Here is a 21,754-nt window from a genome sequence, read left to right as displayed (position 1 = left end):
CAGTTTCAGTGTTTTATAGTATTCAACTTATATGTTTAATTCTAGGTGTTGTTCTGTTGTCGATTCTTGCATGTGGCCGTGAAACTTGTGTTTTCGTAAACAATTTTAGATAATAGAAATACAATGACAGAGAGACGGATATAGGGTAAATTGTGTAAGCTATGTATCTTGGTCTGGTTCTTTATTTTTTATTTTTTTTTATTTTTTTTTTTTTTTTTTTTTTTTGAGTATTCAATTGTAAATGTTGCTTTATGGTTTACTTTACTACTCAGTTTCAGTGTTTTATAGTATTCAACTTATATGTTTAATTCTATGTGTTGTTCTGTTGTCGATTCTTGCATGTGGCCGTGGAACTTGTGTTTTCGTTGACAATTTTAGATAATAGAAATACAATGACAGAGAGACGGATATAGGGTAAATTGTAAGCTATGTATCTTGGTCTGGTTCTTTTTTTCTTTTTTTCTTTTTTTGTGGGGTGCGTTTGGTATGGAGGAAGCACTTTCCATTTTTTCCATTTTTCCATTGCACCCAAATGTTTTGAAGAATATTTTCTCTAAGGAAACAAGTTCGATAAGTGGCAGTCCAAGTTAATTGTCTCCTTCTCAACCCCCAAATGCCCCCAACCCTTGACCATCTCACTCCCACCACCCCTAAACCCCCACTCCCCACGCCCATCCCACTCCATAGTGTTTTGCTATATTTACATGTAAATGCTTTTTTTTTTTTTTTTTTTTTTGAAACTGGTAACTACATGTAAATTGTCCCAAAAGCATTTACATGTAAACATTTACATATTTACATGTAAATGCTTTTGGGACAATATATTTTTGTTTACTTCCCAAACACTAGAAATATTTTCCTTCGTACCGAATACACCCTTGATGTTTATTCATTTTCTGAAATAGTAAAATATGGAGAAATCAGGATCGAAAAACCCTTCAAGGGTATCTATTTTTGGTCTAAGTAGTGTTCTTTTACTCTTTCACTTTCCTAGGGAATTAGATATTTCCATTTGTATTTGGCATCCCTTTTTAGCATTTAGTATCCGAAACCTAGTATAGGGTCAAAAGCAAGTAGTTGAGTCTTCTCATTATGAACACTCACCTTTCTCATTAGATGTACCTAGCAAGAAATGTTAAAGAGAAACCTATGCAAAAGTTGGATTTCCTTAGGGATTCTAGTCGTCTGAATAGCTATTGACATAATAGGGAGTGGATAATAAGAAGTGAAATAGAAGACGCATCTTTGGACCTTCTCCATGTCATAGAATGAGGACTGCCTTTTATCTTTCTCTTGGCAAATCTCCAACTAGAAGTTATTTGATCATGTAAAGGCCTCCAAAAGTCATGGAAACGTAAATTTGTTGCTACCTTCCGGCTTGAACTTATTGGCTTTAGCCTCATGTTCTTCGCTATACTCCTTGTCTCTTATATTCTATAGGATGACCACTTTATATTTTTATCTCCCTACCTTCCTGTCCGATGGAGTTACCTAGTTGGTGTCCCCTTTTTTAGTATTCGTCATCACAGAAAAATCTCTTTCTCTTTGGCAGACTAACTCTAGAGACTCATCTTACCCTACAATGCCCCATTGACATTCATTAGTGTCAAAAATGAGGTGTTTTAATAACCCTTCATTGATTTTCTTAATAAGATTATATCCCTTTCTACACGAGATGCGGTTTGTATATGTGCGAGATCTGCGATGCATACTTCGGCATGTGTGTTTAAGCTTTCATAGACTAATAGCTCTGTATGCCTTACGTAAAAAAGATACTTAGGCAAAACCTCCATCTCTTGGGGGTTGTAATCCATTTCCCAAGGTGGTTACTCAAGTTTTACGCCTATAACCCCCCCACCCCACCAAAAAAAAAAAAAAAAAAAATCTCCCCCTCTCCCCACAGGCCTTGTTTTTCCCTTTAGACTGGTTACTGGTTGCCAATGAATAAGGTGGTTTTGGACTCATATTCTGGCCTCCCAATTTTTGTGCACTCTCTTCTTCCAAAGAAACTGACATTTAAACAGTTGTATTCTATTCTGCAAGAGTTTGAACTAATGATAAGCTAAAAAAGGAAAAGGGTAAAATTGATCCTTTTATCATAGTAAGGGATAAATTTGACCTTTTCCCTTCGATTATCATTAGTTGAAACTCTTTTGTGCAAAAGATTAATTGCCCGTGTATATAATGAACAATTGATTCAGTTGGATTGTTGGATGCATATTTCGAATTCTGTTGTTAACAATCTTTCTGTTGTTAAATTGAACAAATCAATGGAACAGCTCACCATTTCTTGTTTCACCTACTTCATAAAGAAAATAGGGGATGGCCTTTGCTCAACTAATACTGAGGCACTCTATGAAGACAATTCAAGTGGAAGCTCACCTGCACAGTCTGAGGAACTTAATGAAGACACATCAAGTTCAAGCTCTGATCCAAATTCTGATATGGTGGTATATGATGACGCGCTGGCTAGAGCATATTTTCCTTCCCCGCCTTCTTCAGCTTACTTTCCATCCAGCTCCGGATCGACCATATCATTGGACACTTCACCATTTGCCTCAGAATTCCTCGGGCCATTACGGGGCGGCCTGAAGAATAAACGTCTTGTTCAACCTTATTCTTTTGATGAGGAAGTTGGTAGACCTTTCTTCCCATCACCCAATTTATCGAGGAATTGTCATCATACACGACCATACCATTGAGCGGCTCTCCATTTTTCTCAGAATTTTTGGGGAAACTAAGAGGGGGCCTGAAGAATAAGGGTGCTCAAGTGACACAATTGATTGCTCACAATGGAAATAGCATTGGCTCAAGCATTGAAGACATTGCTCACAATCAAGTATCTGATTCTGATTCAGATACTGAAGAATTCTTAACTACCTCAAGCTCTGATTCTGGTATAAAGAAAGTTGGAGAGGAAAGCCAAATGACCATTTCTTGTTTCACTTTTTTAGGAGAATTTTTTAGGAGAACATAGCATTCCTACTAAGAAGGAAGACTTACTATTTTGTAAAGCTGAGACTACTTCAGGCTACTCTTTAGAGATTTTCTTGTGCTCTCTAGTTTGCAAGCAAATGTAATTAGAAGTTCAGTCTATATGACTGAGATTACTTGTGATGAAAAACAGGAGATACAATTTTTAGGAGAGCACAAAGACTCCTACTAAGAAAGAAGACTTACTATTTTGTAAAGCTGAGACTACTTCAGGCTACTCTTTAGAGATTTTCTTGTGCCCTCTAGTTTGCAAGCAAATGTAATTAGAAGTTCAGTCTATATGACTGAGATTACTTGTGATGAAAAACAGGAGATACTTCAGGCCTTGGGTATTATTGATGATAAACTTCCTTTTAAATACTGTACTTCACTTGATATGTATCTCTACCATTCCTTCTGGTTTAGCTAATTTATCAACAGTTACCAATCCTGACAAAAGAAGGTAATATGTCCCTTATTACATGTCTCTTACTACTATTACATTTTTGTGAGTCCTCAGTTGGATTCCACTAAGATATAGTACTAAGTACCAACCAAAAGGCCCCTGTATTGCTTTATCTACTGTAGTACTAGTAGACTACTGCAGATGATGTGCGAAACTTTTTGCATAAGATAGTGTTAGCTGTAACTTTTTGCAGGTGATTTGACAAATGTACTACTCATAACTTTCTTCATTCCTCATATTGGTCTTTGTTTGTATAAGATAGTGTTAGCTAAATAATTTGTTGATCTAAATTATTTATTAACAATAATTGATTAGCTAATATTATTCATGTTTAATAAAATTAACTTACTTTTTCGAATATTATTTGTGGTATTATAAACTCTTTTAATATAATTCATGTGTACTTAAATATTACTCCACATAGTTTTTAAATCATAACTTAACGAACAATGTAAGTTATACTTCCTCGGTCTCAATTTACGTGATACACTTTTTTTACTCTGTCCCAAAAAGAATGATACATTTCTAAAAATTATACATTTTCTTATAATTCTGTAACAATTTAATTTTAACCTTTACCTTTTACGCTTAACAAGATGATTTATAATCACATAAATATTTTAGACTTATTTTAGACCACCATATTCAAAAGTTTTCTTTTATTTCTTAAATTCCATACCGAATCAAACTATATCACACAAAATGAGACGGATGGAGTTGTAGCTTATTCTTCATTTGTCTATCTACAAGAAAACAGCGCAATGCGTACCACGTGGTAAGGCAGTTCAATACTTGGTATGAATTCATAAATAAGATTCTTAACATTTTGAAATTAATACTTTAAAATTTACATAAAACGGAACTATAACATGAAGTTGATTGAGTAATTAAAATGTTGAAAACATGTTTGAAAAATATGAAGTTAATGGTACAATTTCTTAGTTTTGCAAACAGTAGTAATGTCAAAGACAAAGGAGTAAATTTCATCAACAAAAAAAAAAAAAAAAAAATAGTACTTCATTTTTCGAGGGAGTGGCTTGGGGGCGGGGCACGGGGAGCGAGGGTTAGACTGTCTTGATTTAGTTGAAATATCTGACACGACCAACTTTTCTCCGACCAAACAGGTACTCCGCCCGTCCTAACAAGTGTCATCTTAAAAAATTGAGATATAAATTAGTTAGTTTTTTTAATTCTACCCTTAAATAATAAAATAATATATAACTAATGATTGGAAAAAATCATATAATAACTTAAAATTGTTTGAATTCTCAATGTCAAAAGGTTTACTTTTTATGCATCCTCTAATCAAAAGATAAAAGTAATTTATTTTTATTGTATATGGTAATTTGGTAAACTTCATATTGCATTATTGGTTTCTTAATATGGATATTTTTGCCTAAAGTGACACTTATTATGAGACGGAGAGAGTATTACACATAATTTTTGTACCATTACAATTCACACATCAAATGAGGCTAACTTAATTTAACATTGGGAAAAGGGTAAAAAATACTCATTTACTTTGGGAAAAAGCCCAAATATCCTCCGAACTAATTTTTGAATTAAAAATACCCTGCCGCCATTAAAGCCTTCAAATATACCCCTCTCTTAACGGAAATTTCCAAATTTTCCAATATAACTTGATTTTATTTTTTAAACCCGCTTCATTATTTAAGCCGACCCAACTAGGGGATATATTTGAAAACTTTAATAACGGGAGGCGTGTTATTTACCTAAAATTAATTCGGAGGATATTTTTAGACTTTTTCCCAAAGTAGAGGCGTATTTTTGACCCTTTTCCCATTTAACATTATGTGATTCTTCACGGAAAGCTTGATATGATAATCGAGAAAATAGTTCCCCTAATAATTTGATATAGTTTAAATTGGTCTAATAATAGAGAAAATATTGAACTATTTGTATATAACTTGAAATAGTTTTTTTATTAGTTCTCCTGCTAGTAGTTGGACTAAAGAGATAAACGAATGCACGTTAGTGGCTTTGGTTTCATGCTTACCTTTACTTCGGCTACTAATTATTAAGGGGTTGTGGTTTGACAAAAGCGAGTTTCACGTTGAATAGTTAGGGGTCGTTTGGAACAAGTTGTCTCATAATAACTTATCCTAAGATTAGTTATTTCGGGATAAATTATTCTATTCTCTTATAGGGATAAAATAACATTACAATCCCGGGATAACTAATATCGGGATTAGTTATACTGCGATTTTGTTCCAACTTATACTGCAATTTTGTTCCAACTAAGCATGGGATAAACTCATCTCAAATATAATTTCGAAATTATTTATTTTTATCTCTTGTACCAAACGAGCCCTTATAGTTGAATGGTTATAGTGAGTTCATCGATCACTTGTAGATATTTTCGACTATAATTTGAAGCTAATTAGGTGAGTGGACATACAACTTTTGGCCTTGAGTCAGTTAATCAGTTAGTGCTTAATTTCCAATTCCCAACGAAACTGTATTTCTACATTTTGGAATATAAACTCGATTACGTAGAGTTTAGTTTTTAGGCTTCTAATTAATCGTAGCGCTCTCTCTGTCCCAAAAAGAATGACTTACTTTCTTTTTTAGTCTATCTCAAAAATAATGACATATTTTCTTATTTAGCAACTATTTAACTTTAAAATTTACTTTTTACGTAAAACGAGATGATCTATAACCACACAAATATCTTTAGTTTATTTTAGACCATAAAATTCAAAAGTCTTTCTTTATTTCTTAAAGTGCGAGTCAAATGAAAGTACATCACATAAATTGGTACATCACATAAATTGGGACGTATGGAGTATTGTTTTCTTAATTATAATTCGTAGCTACTTTTAAATTATATTGTGTGTTTGTATGTGTATTTAAATACACGATTTCAAAATACAGCAGTCAAACACGGCTATTACCGCCTTTCTACAACTATTACGAGTCCGCATATTAAATGACTCCTAAAGTGGGCTTTTGAACAAAATAACGGCCAAAAAAAAGTTATAAAGTTCCTTTTGTGCACAAAATTAGTGTGCAATAGGGGTTTAATCCTGTAGCTCACAAACTGGCCGCTCATCCTGTGGATGAAGAACTGGCGGCTGCGCAGACATGCCTCTATCGATCGCCAGCCTAGGTGGTCTAAAAATAGCTCCACTGGCGTATATAAAGGTTTCGCTTGGCCGTCGTAAGAAGTCCGATTAGGGCTCGGGCGACGGATGCCGTCGCCGGCTAAGCGGGAACGGTAGCATGCTTATCGGGCTCATCTACTAGCCACCACCTCGGCCACCAGCCCCTCTAGCCCTATCCCCTCTGTTCCTACCCCCTCGGCCACCAGCCCCTCTGGCCCCACGACCTCTATCACCACCGCCACTACGAGCACGACCACCCGCTGCCTGATACAGGATATCTGGAATATGCTCATGGATATGTCCGAGCTCTTGTGATTATCGCATACCACTATCGGCTAGCTCAACCATATGGGCTGCTGATCCCATTGTCTCGGGGGAATGCATATGGCTTATGCACTCCCAGCGCATCGTCTGTACGGTCTGTAGCTGTATTTTTTGGCAAATATTAATGATTGAATAAATTTGTAACGTAATATATAATACGATTAATTAAGTTTAAGTGGGGTAAACTTACCAACGCCTTATACTGTCCCGCGAGTGTTGCATATCCTCGGTTATCTGGATGACGCGTCCCGGGGTTACCAATCAAGCACGTGTGATCTACCGGTACCACTCCATGTACTCGAGGATCGGAGTCGTATGTCCGACCACCGCTAACGTCCCCTTCCTATGATCCCAACAATGGAGCTGCTCCTGCATAAAGGCCAGGTATGCAGCAGTGACGATCGCACGCTCGTCCAGCGTATAGTGGTCGTGCTCTCAAAGAACCGGCTCAGGTATATATTTTGTACATGCCCAAACTGTTGTTTTATTAAACCCCTATTGCGCACTAATTTTGTGCGCAAAAGGAACTTTTATAACTTCTTTTTTTTTCTTTTTTTGCCATTATTTTTGTTCAAAATCCCACTTTTAGGGTCATTTAATCCAACTATTACTGATTGTGACTTGCAACTTACAAGTGAACTTTTCAGAAAACATTTTGAAGAAATTATTTTAAGATAATTAAGTGGTTAGTTGTTTTTGATAAAAAATGGATCATCTGAAAAAATAATGAAGTTTTGACCTCACTAATATACTCTATTTGTTTCATTTTATGCGATATTATACTACTTGAAGAATTAAATTAGTTTTCTTACACCATAATTTTTACAATATCTTTTAATATTTTGAATTTATGAATTATTGTGACTCATAATATGTAGAAGCTTCTAAATATAAAATTTTATTTTAAAAATACTTAGAGATGCTATGTTCAAATTCACACTAAAATTATTTAATTTGACTCTTGTACTCCAAACAGTGTCATTTTATGTAGTTTTTAAGTATGTAAAATTTATTTAAAAAACTTAAAGATTCTATGTTTATCTTTACACTGCAATTAGTTAGTTTGATCCTAATACTTCGAATAGTATGGTTGAACAAAGGGAGTACTATAAAAGAGGAGTTCCAAACATATACTTCAAAATCAGAGGCAGATCTAGCCTTAAATCATTATGTTTACATGAACTCAATATTTTTTGTCCGAATTAAAGGTGGAGCCTGAATTTAAACTTTATGAATTTTAAATTCTAAAATAGCTACACTAGGTGTTAGTAATTGAGTTCTTGATTAAGTTTTTGTACTTACATAGCAAATTTCTTACTATAAATACAATATTTGATCTAACGGTACCAGATTTACACTACAGAAATAAAGGTGAGAAATTTATGCTATAAAACATGATTTTTCACTTTATTACCACCGAATCATATCATTGGAGAAACGCATGGTGCAAAACGGGTTTCCATTGACACCCTGGAAAACTTCATAATTTTTTCATGTGAAAACCGTATTATTTAGGTTTTTTTCACCAACATTTAGTGAAAAATAGTCACTGAACATTTTTCAGTGAAAAAATAGAATTTTTTTAATAGTGTTAGCTGAACCCGTATGTTACCTTCTATCTCCGCTCCTGATCCAAACCATGTATACATATTTAAAAATATTGTAAACTTAATTATTAAGAGTCTGTTTAGATAGGCTTAAAAAAAACAGCTTATAAGCTGAAAACAAAGATAAGTTGGGGTAGCCCAATTTATTTTTTTTAGCTTATAAGCTATTTTCAGCTTATAAGCTGCTTTAGATAACATAAGCCAAACGGGCTCAATTATTTTTTGAGCTTATTTCAAGCACAAAATGACTTATAAGCTGGCCAGCCAAACACTCGAAAAAGCTGAAAACAACTTATAAACTATTTTCAGCAACTTATAAGAGCCCATTTGGATTGGCTTATAAGTTGCTTATAAGCTGTTTTTAGCTTTTTTGAGTGTTTGACTGGCTAGCTTATAGTCATTTTGTGCATAAAATAAGCCCAAAAAAATAATTGGACCCGTTTGACTTAACTTATCTAAAGCGTACTTATAAGTTAAAAACAACTTATAAGTTAAAAAAATAAGTTAATCTACCTCAATTTATTTTTTTATTTATAAATTATTTTCAGCTTATAAGCTGCTTATTTTAAGCCCATCCAAACAAGCTCTAGGCCAACATTTTTTGCGGGAGTGCCCTTCGTTTAGTGGTCTTTAAATTTTGCCCTTTTTCATATTTGAAATCTTTAAAAATTTGCCCTTCGGCAACACCCATAGGTTCCAAAGTTCGAACCCACGCGCAAATAAAATTTTAAAAAAAAATTCGCAAGGCAAGTTTAAATTTAGCTATCTTTTAACCAGATACTTTGTTAAGATGCCAAAGTTATCAGGACCATTTACTTATGCACTGATGAAGAGACTTGGCATAAGTATGCTTAGGATTAAAACTTTCTTTGATAATTCCTTCACGAAGATATCTTAGGGTCCGTATGCGTTTGCCCGTTAAAAGTATGCCCAGGCAAGCACTTTGTGAAGGAATTATCAAAGTTATCTTAGGACCGACATCTTATGCCTTATGACTTATTAGCGTAAATATCTTAGAATTTAGGCATAACTTTGATAATTCTTCACAAGTTATCTTAAGCCGGTCCCATAAAAGTTTGCCCATTAAAAGATGCCCCAATCGCATAACTTTGTGAAGGAATTATCAAAGTTATGTGACCCGCATACTTATGCCAAGTCTCGCCATATACAGCGTGAAAATGCGTTCCCAAGATAAAATGAATTCCTTAACAAGTGTATCTTTGTTAGCAGCAGATAAATAAATTTAAACGCTTTCGAATTTTTTTTTAAAATTTTGACTATTGTTCAACCTCGAACCTATCAAATAGTAAAAGAAAATTTAAACATTTCAAATACGAAGGCTTGAAAATTTAAAGACCACCCCAAAAGAAGGGCAATTCTGCGAATTGCCAAACGGGCTCTAAGTATCATATACTAATTTGCAATCGCCGTAACAATTTATAAACTGATTTCGATTCCGTTAATGTTGGTAAAGTTATTAAAAAAAAGTTGTACGTGCCAAAATTCTTATCATGCGACTGAAGATCGAAAGTGGTCATCACGTGCTATCTGACAAGCAAGATCTTTGAGTTATATCAAATCTCTAGATTAATCTTGTCCTATGAAAGTGATGTTTCTTTAAGTCAGCGGTCAAATTCCCACAAGTGAACATTTCAACTTTAGATTTGTACATCTCTCAATTGAGAAAGTGATCTGCCTTTTACATGTCTCTTACTACTATTACATTTTTGGCCTTGTATTTCTGCCTTGAGTCGATTAATCAGTTGAATAGTGCTTAATTTCCAATTTCCAATTCCCAACGGACTTGTATTTCTATATTTTGGAATATAAACTCAATTACGTAGAGTTTAGTTTTTAGGCTTCTAATTAATCGTAGCTCTCCCTCTATTTCAAAAAGATTGACTCATTTTTCCTTTTAGTCCTTTTAAAAAAAAATGACATATTTCTTATTGGACAATCACTTAACTTTAAAATTTAACTTTTACACAAAACGAGATGATCTATAATGATACAAATATTTTTGACTTATTTTAGATCATAACAATTCATTTGCTTTATTAGCTTACGGTCATCTTTTGCTCATGTTTTGTACTGGTCTTTAGTTTTTGGCCCTCAAGGCAGATCATTTTTTTGCGAGCTACCATAAGTTTATATTTTTGTATCATAATACTCCTTCTGTCTCGAAGAGATTGTCTTGTTGGGGTACAATATTCGGTGTGAATTCGGACATAAATTCTTTAATTTTCTTAAATAAAAATTACATATTTAAAAATTACAATAAAATAGTATAGTCACAATAGTTAACAATTCAAAATATTTAACAAGTATTCGAACAAATTATAATTTTTGACTGTCTAAATAGTAAGTAAGACAATATTTTTAGGACGGAGGTCTCATAAGTTAAGTCCCGCGCTCTTTAAAAATTTATGCCTTCACTGGGAAATAAATTTGATTTTGAAGGCCAAAAATGCATTTGAAGGGTCAAAATTAAAGGCCAACTCATTTGAAGGGAAACCGTGCAATTTCTTTCCAAGTAATTGCACAGTTTGTTCGGACTTTAATTTTTGGCCTTAAAATGGGATGATCTTTAATTTATGTCCTTCAAAATCAAATTTGTCTAGCGGGACATAAGTTTTTAAAGGCGCGAACATAACTTGCGGACGTTATGATGCCAGAACTTATGTCTAGAAATGATGCGTAACTTATGCCCTTCTAGACATAAGTTCGATTTTAAAGAGAAAAAAATTAAAGACCAACCCATTTGAAGTCAAATTTGTCTAGCGGGACATAAGTTTTTAAAGGCGCGAACATAACTTGCGGACGTTATGATGCGTAACTTATGCGCTTCTAGACATAAGTTCGATTTTACAGAGAAAAAAATTAAAGACCAACCCATTTGAAGGGTAAAAGTTAAGGGATAATTTCAATAATATACAATTCTAACATAAAAAATATCACATCTGCATAGCCATATTTTAATTTACATTCGCATAGTCAACTTTAGTTTTTCTACTAAAGTGTCACACGATATACAACTATTATACACTTGCCGCAGACAATATAACAACCTTATATAATAATATATAAACGGACCATTTCGAATAATGGATAAATATTTTCCTCCAAATAAGACAAAGAGTATTTTCACTACCAAGTGTTGCTAATCGGACGGTGGACAGTGAACGTTGGACGGTGGTGATTCAACTTCTTGCAGTTCATTTACCTTAATTACTATCTTTTTTGTGTGTTTTGTTTGGGAAGGTTTCGTTAAGGGTCACAACATGTTTGATGAAATGCCTAGCTGAGACTTTGTAAGTATTGGAGTTGTCTGAATGATTTTCATGCCTAAATTGGAGCGTTTGTTTAGTTGCGGAGCCAAAATTTGACGTTTATGGGTTTGATATTTTTAGTTTTTTAAAGTTATTAGGTTCTTAATTAATAGTAAGGTGTATATGTTCAGTAGATTTTTAATACAAATATAAGGTTTGGACTAAAGCAGTAACCTGATGAGCCAGTAGTAGTAGTAGCAGTATTCTCGTAGTTTTGGTGTTCTTCGTTTTCTATTACCTATTGTGATTCTTGTAGTTCGTTTATCGCATTATTTCAGAGGTTGTTACTGTTCCCTTTTATGGATGAATGCTATGTACTACTGCTTTCCATTTCTGTTGTTGCTACTGCTTTTTCATTTCCATATTCCCTTTTTCTTTTCGAACTGCTTTGTACTGCTTTACTCGAGCTGTAGGGTCTTTCAAAAACGGCATATCTATCTCTATGAGGGACAGGGATAAGGTCTGGGTACACTCTACCCTCGCCAGACGAGTATGTTGTTGTTGTTGCATGCCTAAATATCTTAGGTTTGTTGCTTTTAGTTTCTTATCTGCTATGGTAATAGATTAACGTGTGAACCTAAGAAGTGATTAGGAGAATTGAATCATTCAATCGAGCATGTCTGAATTTCAAATTAGTTGAGGTCTACCATTTGAATCCTTTGTGTAAATTCCACTCAGTTCAAGTTCGTATGTTAATTCAAGGTTAGTATGCCAATTGTTGATTTATATGATTTTTTTTTTTGATGAAGTAAGTAGTAGTTTTCATTCAGCTTACCGAGGACATGACCTTAGATAGGAGGTTGTGGAGGACACGTATTAAAGTAGAAGGTTTGTAGGTAGTAAAGCGGTGTCTCGCTTATCCCTCTATACTAGTAGTTGTAGCATTACTCCTGTAGTTTCTTGTCCTTTGATTTCTGTTACTATCTGTTGTTTCTTATACTTCGATTATCGTATTATGCTCGTAAGCTTTGTCATGCTTTCTAAAGTATTTTGTCGCGGTTTCTTTACTTCCGTTATCTTTTTTTCCGAACTGCTTTGAACTGTTTTTCCTTGAGCCGAGGGTCTATTGGAAACAACCTCTCTACTTCCAAGGTAGGGGTAAGGTTTGCGTACACTCTACCTCCCTAGACCCCACTTTGTGGAATTACGCTGGGTGTGTTGTGGTTGTTGTTAGTACTAGTAGTAGTTTCATACTGGCTTCAAGAAGATGCAAAAGTTACAAGGATATGAGTACAGAGTTGAGATTATAAAAAGCTGATAAGTTAGTTCTAAAGGTAAAAAACTAGGCTATTACTAAGGAATTGACAAAATCCAAAAGATGGTCTATGCTAGTTACGGGATAAGCTTAAGCCAGCAGAACAAATATGCATGAAAAGATACTTCCAGGCACTATTAGTCAGATATTCTTGATCGCTTTATCAACTTTGTATGAGCTCCAGCTCAAGTATGCTTCCCTGATATTGCTGATTTAGATGAAATTTCATCTCACTCCATCTTTCTCTGTAAAAAGTTATTGTTACTTCTTTATTTCGTGTCCTTTCTTTCTTCAATTGAGTGATGGTGTAGGTTTTTCTGCGAATTATGCTTCATTTGGAATTTTAGGGAAAATCTGAATTCTTTATTTCACTTTAGTCGATCTAACTTCTAAGCGAATGCTTAGTTCATGGATTTCACAAAGGTAGCAATCATCCTTTAATTTACTCTCTGTGCATTCGCCTATCCGGGTTCATGGCTTTTCTGTTTACTCTCTTTTCATTTGAGGTAGGTGTTTGAATTCATTATAATTTGAGATTGCACCATTATGGATCTCTATTTTAAGTGGGTTTCTTCAAATCGTACATGCTTGAGTCTACTCGGTTATCTCTAAATTTGTCATAATTTAAGAAGTATGGATCACTCTTAAGTCAGTTTGGAAGTTCGATTGAATTTAGGGAAGTAGTGATATTCTAAGGAAATAAATTAGTCTTCATGTAATGGTAGAAAGTTGCTGCATTCAGTCACCCATTTGTATCTAATGCAGCAGATAAGGCTTACCAATGTCTTATTATTCATGAATTAATGTTGCTATACACTTTTTGCCTCCAAAAAGGGAATGGAATTCAAGGTAAAGTAATCCGAGGTCTTGTATGTAGGTGACTCGCACAAACAAGTCTGATGTGCCATAAAATGCAGCTGATTTTCGTTTTTCTTCAAATGTCATTCACTTTGCTGGTGTGTTAACTGGATGTTTCTGGAAATTTGCTTTAATTACTAAGAGAATTACTATTTTAAAGGAGCATTTGGACAATGTTTGCTTCAGTGTTAATTACGGAACACCAAAACAAGGCTCTCTAAACTACGAATTGATTCATGTCTTTTTTGATGTACAATCTGTCAGTCTAAGAATTTATTTTACTTTAGATGACAAAAGAGTTATATGTTAGTCTCAAGTGAAGAAGTAATCACTAATTCGACTAAAAGAGTCTCTATATTCTCCTAAAGTTCTTAGAGTTTCAGATGTTAACCTTTGACTTTAGATGCCAAGAATTTTTTATCATAGTCTCAGTAGAAGAGGACAGTATAAATGCTCAGTTTCTCCCTTTCTCTTTCTCTATGTTTCTTTTCTCGTTTCTCTGGGAATCTTTCAAATTCTAACACTTATAAGAAGTGTTGTTCCATTCAACTTATAGCTTCAAGTTAACGTCGTTTTACTTTGCAAGGGATCTGTAGGACTGAGGACACCTCTGACATCACCTCTTCGCTTGTGATCTGATGAGAAATTTATGATTAGAGGCCTTCCATTCTTTACCTTGTTTTTGGTGATATACACTAGCTATGTGTAAGAAAATATAGCAATACTTGATGGTCATTCTAATTGAAGTGGATAACTAGAAATTTTGAACAATGCGGATTCCCTTTGCTAGTGAAATAATTTTTTATATATTCTTGGTTGTTCGGGGTAAAGGGGGATGGGGGAGCTGTGAGGAGGATGTGGAGCAAAGCTTTCTCGGTTTCTTTAAATGTGCTTCTATGACAAGAAGTATTATATGAGGGAAACTAATCTATCATTTGTAAATCCAGTGACTTGGTAGCTTTCGATAGTGTTAGCAAATAAATGAGAAAGATCCTTAATTCTTTCCTCTGTCATTTTTTTTTCTGTATTGTTTCTTCGCATCTTGTGCTAAAACACGTCAATTTAAGTGATTCTGTTGCTTTCATGCCTGATTCGAAGTTCCAAATGGTGTCCTTTCAATGGGGATTCTATTAATTGGTGGAGTTTATACACTATGTTAGTTTTTATTCGTATGTGTAACGAAGTGCTCATAATGCTTTGATTCAGCATTATCTCTTTCTGTTGTGAACTTGACTGGATACATTTTTAGAGTCACTGAAACTGATGAATTTTTCTACTTTTGCTTTAATTTTCAGAATTGCAGAATTTTTCTTGCAATTTCTTCTTAGTTCCCACAAGATTCGAAGGAGCATCAGCAGCCTTTTATTTCTTTTTACCCTCTGTGGTTGCTCAATCAAGGAAGTTTATATCCCGTACTCATCTTGGTCCTTGCATTCACTTGAAGATGTCTTTGCGTAGACCTCCACTTCCTCGACTTCTGCTTAACAATGTGTCTTGCATGAGAAATGCTCAACAAATTTTGCGGCACGTAAATGTTTCCCTCCATGATGGTGGTGCACTTGTATTAACAGGCACTAATGGCTCTGGTAAATCCACATTCTTGCGAATGTTAGCAGGTTTCTCGAAACCATCAGCTGGTGAGATACTCTGGAATGGTCATGACATAACTGATTCAGGTGTTTTTCAACAGTACAAACTTCAACTCAATTGGCTCTCCCTTAAGGACGCTATCAAAGAGAAGTTCACAGTCCTTGACAATGTTCAATGGTTCGAAGTTCTTGAAGGCAAGGAAGGTAGGTCTCTGCCAGCTTTGGAGCTTATGGGGCTTGGAAGATTAGTAAACGATAAAGCACGAATGCTCTCTATGGGTCAGAGGAAAAGGGTACAGCTGGCCAGATTGTTGGCGATTGATCGGCCTATTTGGCTGCTCGATGAACCTTCAGTAGCATTGGATGACGAAGGTGTGAAATTGCTCGAGTATATTATCGCTGAGCACAGGAAAAAGGGTGGTATCGTCATTGTTGCCACCCATCTGCCGATCGAGATTGAGGATGCCATGTTTCTAAGGCTGCCACCACGGTTCCCAAGAAGGATGACATTGGTAGACATGCTCGATCGAGGTGGCCTCGACTGATTCTTTAAAGAAGATAGAGTCCAAATTTAAAGAAAACTGTGCAATAAATTCAAAAGGGTGTGTATGTGCCAAATTTTCTTGTAGCGGCATCAAAGTTTGCACTTTTGTTTCATTCTTGATGGTTGCAAGAATTTCTCTAGGATTTATATATTTAAATGTTTAGTATTAGCTTCAGTATCTTTACTTTGTTAGTTCCACATCATTTTACACTTCAATTTGCACATGCCTTCAAGCTTTGGTCTAATGGTAAGAGCCGCAACACGGGATGTTTGTATAAGACATACTTCAGCAGTTTGAACTTGTCACAGACAAAAGCTTGGTATTTAAGCCTCAAAGGTCAGAGGGGTGAGTCCATTATTCATTGAGTTTTGAACCGTGCACCGGCTGGTACTCGGGAACTTGTTGGGTTATCAAAAAGATGTGTAGATAGCACCTTGCATAAGTTTATCAGATGTAGTGCTCTCATATACAACATGTGAAATAGCTTAATTGTTTGTATGCTAGTTTGGAGCAGAGAATTAACAGAAGATGGTTGGGTGTTCATCTTTACCTTATCAACAGATTCAGTACTGATTTGGCTTTTGTAACAACTTTGGACATTACATGAGGTATAAGATAAGGTTGTGCAGAAGATTAACATGAGATGTGTGGGTGTTCATCTTTGTTTCGTCAGCAAACTGAGCAACTGACTGGGATTTGGTAACAACTTTTGGACACACTATTGTTTGGGTGCTGTAGTAATAAGATAATTTCAACATAAAATTCAGCACTATGTTCGGTTGCTACTTCTCTTTTTCATAAATAATATCTCATTACACAGAATTTTTACGTATTATCTAATGTAGGATAGAATGCACTCCCGTCCGTTCATGTTTCCTTGTCCATGTTTGAATGTACTCCCGTCCGTTCATGTTTCCTTGACCATGTTTGCCTTAACACATCCCTTAGCAATAAATAAGATGGTAGTTTTACTATATCACCCCTAATAATTCTAAGTCATCTCACTCATTGGGAAATAAATTGAAAATAATAGTAGTACTTAAATCTAAAGGTAAAATAATTATAAAATGGTAACTATCTCTTGATTTTTCAAACATGACAAGTAAAAGTGAACATATATTTTTAATATAGTGGACAGATAAATACGGAAGGACAGAGTAAAGCGAAAGATTGTGATAGTCCTCTCGATACCTTGTAGAAGGCTTTGTAACTAGAAGCCGGTTTCCCATCTTGTCAGCCTTTTCCTAGTGTGTGGAGCCCGAACAAGAAAGATGTCAGTACTTTATTATTGGGTGAATGATGCTCATTTCGCCTGCTGTTCTACTTATTTCTCCTTCGAATCTCACTCTCTCGTCACGTTTGCTGACAACCTACTTTCCATTTTTGGAGCACTGTTCTTGAGATTGATCTAAATATACTAGTCATCGATTAAAGATATTAAATTGCAAAACAAGTTCTATATGGCAAACGAACTTATAATCTATTTTTACAAAGAGAAAAGCATATATTTTGAATTATACACTGTATAATAATTTGTAATATATGAAATCAAATGCGTAGTCAATCAGAAACTCAAATTATAGTTTTTGTATTACTAATATCATATCACGATTCTTATATTATTAATTTCTGCATAACTTATCTCTGAACCAAACACATCAAGAGTGTAACTTTATGGTTGCTGGTGGTTTGCATTTTTTGGAATTTGGATCTTACCATCTTTAAAAGCCACGCAAGTAGAAATAGTTAAGCTACTAAGTTAAAGTAGTTGATGTTAAGTAACTCTTTTTTTATTTTTTTGTTTTTTATTTTATTTTTTATAAACAGCAACCCATTTAAAGGAAAAACGTGTGTCCTGTCAAGGTGTTTTCTATTCTAAAAGCTCGAGCTAGAGAGTCGAAACCTAATAGCTAATTCTACCTTTTTAACTTTCATAATACACCCAACCCACCCCCAATCTTACCCACACAATTCTCACTGAAAGCCAAAAAGAAATTAATGGAGGTCAACTACGCCAACTTTCTTCATAAATCTTGATGCAATTATAAAACAAGAACGTGGTAAAGACCAAAACCAGTCTAGACTAAATTCTTTATGCAATTATAAAACAAGAACATGGTACCGACCAAATTAATCTATATTTAAACGAGTAAGATTTGTGACTAATTATATAAAATGTCCAAACTTGCCTTTATACATAATTTGTGAAATGGTCTGCTTTAGCTTTTCGTTTAAATTTGGGGTGAATCATGTATTTGGCTTGATAAAAGTGGCATACATTTGCCCTTATTTTTCAACTCAACTAACGAAATCATTAAAAAAATAAAATGAAAAAGACCCTATATTTGCTTGATTCACGAGTTGTTTTATGTTACTTATATTAAGCTAACTTTAAACAGAGGACAAGCAAAAATAATTTCTCAAAGCAGGGGCCAGATTTTGACTCTTATCATTTTTTAATTATTCTGTTAGCTGAGTTGAAAAATAAGGAAAAATGTGTGTCAATTTTGCAACGACGAGAGTATATGATTGACCCTAACTTTAAAGCAAAAGTAAATTATTTTGCAAACTCTAAGAGTAATTTAGGACCTTTTCATAATAACATGTAAGCATTTGAGTTTCAGATCTACTGATCATCAAGAAGTATAGTGGAATGATTAAAATTCTCCATTTTTAAATAGAGGTCTTTAATATGCAATTTTTTTTGTAAAAAGACCTACACATGTCTGAGTTAATCATGCCAATAAATTTCGACTATAGAGTTTTTTTTAAAACAAAAGTGTTTAGAATGGGAAAAGATTCTCAATCATACAAAAAGTTCCTCTCCAATTATTACCGATCTATTCAACTGTGCCATCAATTTTCCCTTTTAAAAAACTCTCTAAATTATTGAAAATAGAAGAAAGTTATTTTATATTTGATTTTTGGTCCAAAAATACACCTAAATTATTAGAAATGAGACAAAAATACCTTCAATTTTGATTGTTGGTCCAAAAATACCTCTGAACTATAAACAATAAGAAAAAGATATCCTTGAATTCCTGTTCATAAAATACAGGAAGACCTTGAGTAATTGGGATGAAGAAACAAAAAATCTGTGGGGGAAATATTTTTGTAAAAGAGAATACTCCTTCCTTCTCAAAATATTTATCGTCCTTACTAAAACTATTTTATCTTAAAATATTTATCGTTTTATTTAATCAAGACAATGTTAAATAACTTTTTTCCATTTTACCCTTATATTAATTAGCAACATTTAAGAGGTTCTCACCATTAATAGAGTAGATATATATTGAAGAGAGATTACATGAAATATATTAAGAGGTTAAAATGTTATCATTATAAATATTTTTTTAAGGGACGTATAAATGAAAAAAGCGACATATATTTTGACACGTTTGAGAGTATCTTTATGGACTTTTTCTAACTTTCAAGTTGACTTTTTTCTCTTTAAATAATGTAAATAATGTAAAAGTAACAGGAATAAATACGACTTTTAAATTGGAGCTGCTTTTCAGTTTGATTTTGTGTGACGTGGGTTTATTATTTTTATATTGGGGTATGTGAATCAGGTCGTGTTTCTTGAATATCCACAAGGACCCATGTGCTTTGGGGTCCTCAATGTTAGTAGTACAATTATTCTCTTTGGAAGCATCTAATTTATCGCACATTGCCAAATGTAACTTGTTTTTGCTTTAGAATTCAAGTTTATGTTACATCAATAATGTCTTATAATATTTCAAATACATCAATAATATCTCAAAAACAATAATTATGTTATTGAAGATAGTTTAATTTTATCTATTTTTGCTATATTAATGATAATCATATAAATATAAGTACTTATGTTGTCACTTGTCAGTGCATTGAGATCTCAGAGGTGGATGCGGCCTTACAATATTATGTTCATCTAAATTCGATATTTTTTTTAATGTCAAGTATAATTCATGTGTAAATATTCACTAAGAATGCAATAAATAATACGCTTGGACCCATAATTATTGCATATAAATCTTTCTATTGCTTATTCATGAATTCACTAAGAGTGCAATTGGCTTATTTTTTTTTTTTTTTTTGTTTTTTTTGCTTATAAGTGAGGTTATGAAAAAAGTCTAACTTATCTTCCGGAATGAAACATATCTTATTCAATAGACGAGCGGTGTGAGTTCAAGTCCAACATAAGCTATTCGAGTTTTCGAATGGTTATGAAAAAGGACTAAATACAAAAAATAATTTATTTTTTTTTTTTTTTATTTGAAATTTTGAAACATATGTTTTTAATAGAAATTGTAGTTTTTGGTGAAATGTCAAGTCCAAAAAAGCTAATTTTTTTTTGAAAAATAAGTTTTTGAGTTTTTGGTACTTTTAGTATCTTTGATTAGTAAAAAAGTGGAAAAAAAAATCTTAAAGTTAAGATTTAATTCATAAGGCTAATTTTTAGTATCTTTGATTAGTAAACGAGTGGACTACGTTCTTACTTAAGATTTAATTCATAAGGCTAATTTTATGTTGTCGTGAGGCTATTGGTTAGGTGGATTGGACAAACTTAATATAATTCTTTATTTTGACATGATTTGATACCTATTTTGATGAAAAATTCCTAATCAGATTTAGAACTTTCAAAACGTGCAAGGACAATTGTACTTATGATCCACAAATATAAATACTTATAATTGTCTTTCTAGGCCATTTTCGAATTAAATATGAAAAAAAAAAAAAAAGTTGCCTGTGAAGAAGACAGATAATTCTTACTCACAAGTTACTTATGTCAAATATTATTCTTTTTGAAAAATAATAATACTAGTGACTTCTCTATTTTTGTAAATGAAAAGCTGGTTATTCTAATACTCTAGTAGAAAGAGTTTGAATTATATACATTGTTAATATAATCTTATTTATATTATCAAGTCATGTAAAAAAAATCTATAGATAAATCTTCTTGAAAAATTAATTATGTAATCTTGAAAATAAAACACTTGCTACACAGTTAAAGATGACTTGACGGTATATATATATATATATATATATATATATATATATATATATATCGGGGAAAAATGAGTTTTTTTTTTCTTACACACTCTTTAATTTTGCAACCAAATAAGTTGCCTTGAAATTTTGCCACTGTAATCAAGATTTAATATATATGTATAAAGAATAATATTAATCTTATATAAGCAGTATAAGTTTTTGGTAAATGATATTTAACTAATCACCTTTGAGCCCATGTGGCTCCACTATTTATCTAAATGTCATTATTAGTATGATAACACAATGCTCTTCCAAATGCAATCACATACTCCAACTTTAATTTAAACTAATCAATTCCGCCATATTCCGTCTTAAAAATAAAAAAATAAAAAAAAAATGACTGCATTCAATGCATATTGTTACGAGGATTATCATAATTCGTTTGTTATTACGTGTAATCTAAATCTATCACATCATTTTTTCCATAAATTAGGATTACCATAATGATAATATTATAAAATTTTTTATGTTGTATGTAAAGTTAAACGCTTTTTATATTCCTGCCAATTTTACATTGTTCAATTTATTATACTACCTATTTTGAACTTGTCCAAATCCAGATCTGGATCCGAAATATATGCTACAGAACATTATTTTATCATTTTTTTTTTCTTTTAACTAACAATGAGTACTAACTTAGTACCAATACACA

The 21,754-nt window shown here is 33.3% G+C and overlaps 1 protein-coding gene across 4 annotated transcripts in view; it reads left to right on the top strand.

Moving 5' to 3' along the window:
* Nucleotides 1-16,245, top strand: part of LOC132030783 (ABC transporter I family member 1) — a 28,767-nt gene extending 12,522 nt beyond the window's left edge. The window contains exons 1-2 of one of the 4 annotated variants that reach the window (XM_059420523.1): nucleotides 11,579-11,806; nucleotides 15,241-16,245. In XM_059420523.1, the coding sequence (XP_059276506.1) occupies nucleotides 15,382-16,071 (690 nt within the window). In that variant the 5' untranslated portion in view covers nucleotides 11,579-11,806; nucleotides 15,241-15,381 and the 3' untranslated portion in view covers nucleotides 16,072-16,245. Of the gene's footprint in view, nucleotides 1-11,578; nucleotides 11,807-15,232 lie in introns of those variants that run through there. The other 3 variants (XM_059420522.1, XM_059420524.1, XM_059420526.1) reach the window with 3 other exon arrangements.
* Nucleotides 16,246-21,754: the final 5,509 nt, after the last annotated feature.

Source organism: Lycium ferocissimum, chromosome 9, assembly GCF_029784015.1.
Source record: "Lycium ferocissimum isolate CSIRO_LF1 chromosome 9, AGI_CSIRO_Lferr_CH_V1, whole genome shotgun sequence".
In the NCBI taxonomy this organism is placed as follows: domain Eukaryota; kingdom Viridiplantae; phylum Streptophyta; class Magnoliopsida; order Solanales; family Solanaceae; genus Lycium; species Lycium ferocissimum.
Note: the sequence above shows the minus strand (reverse complement) of the source record. Positions and strands in the feature narration are given on the sequence as shown.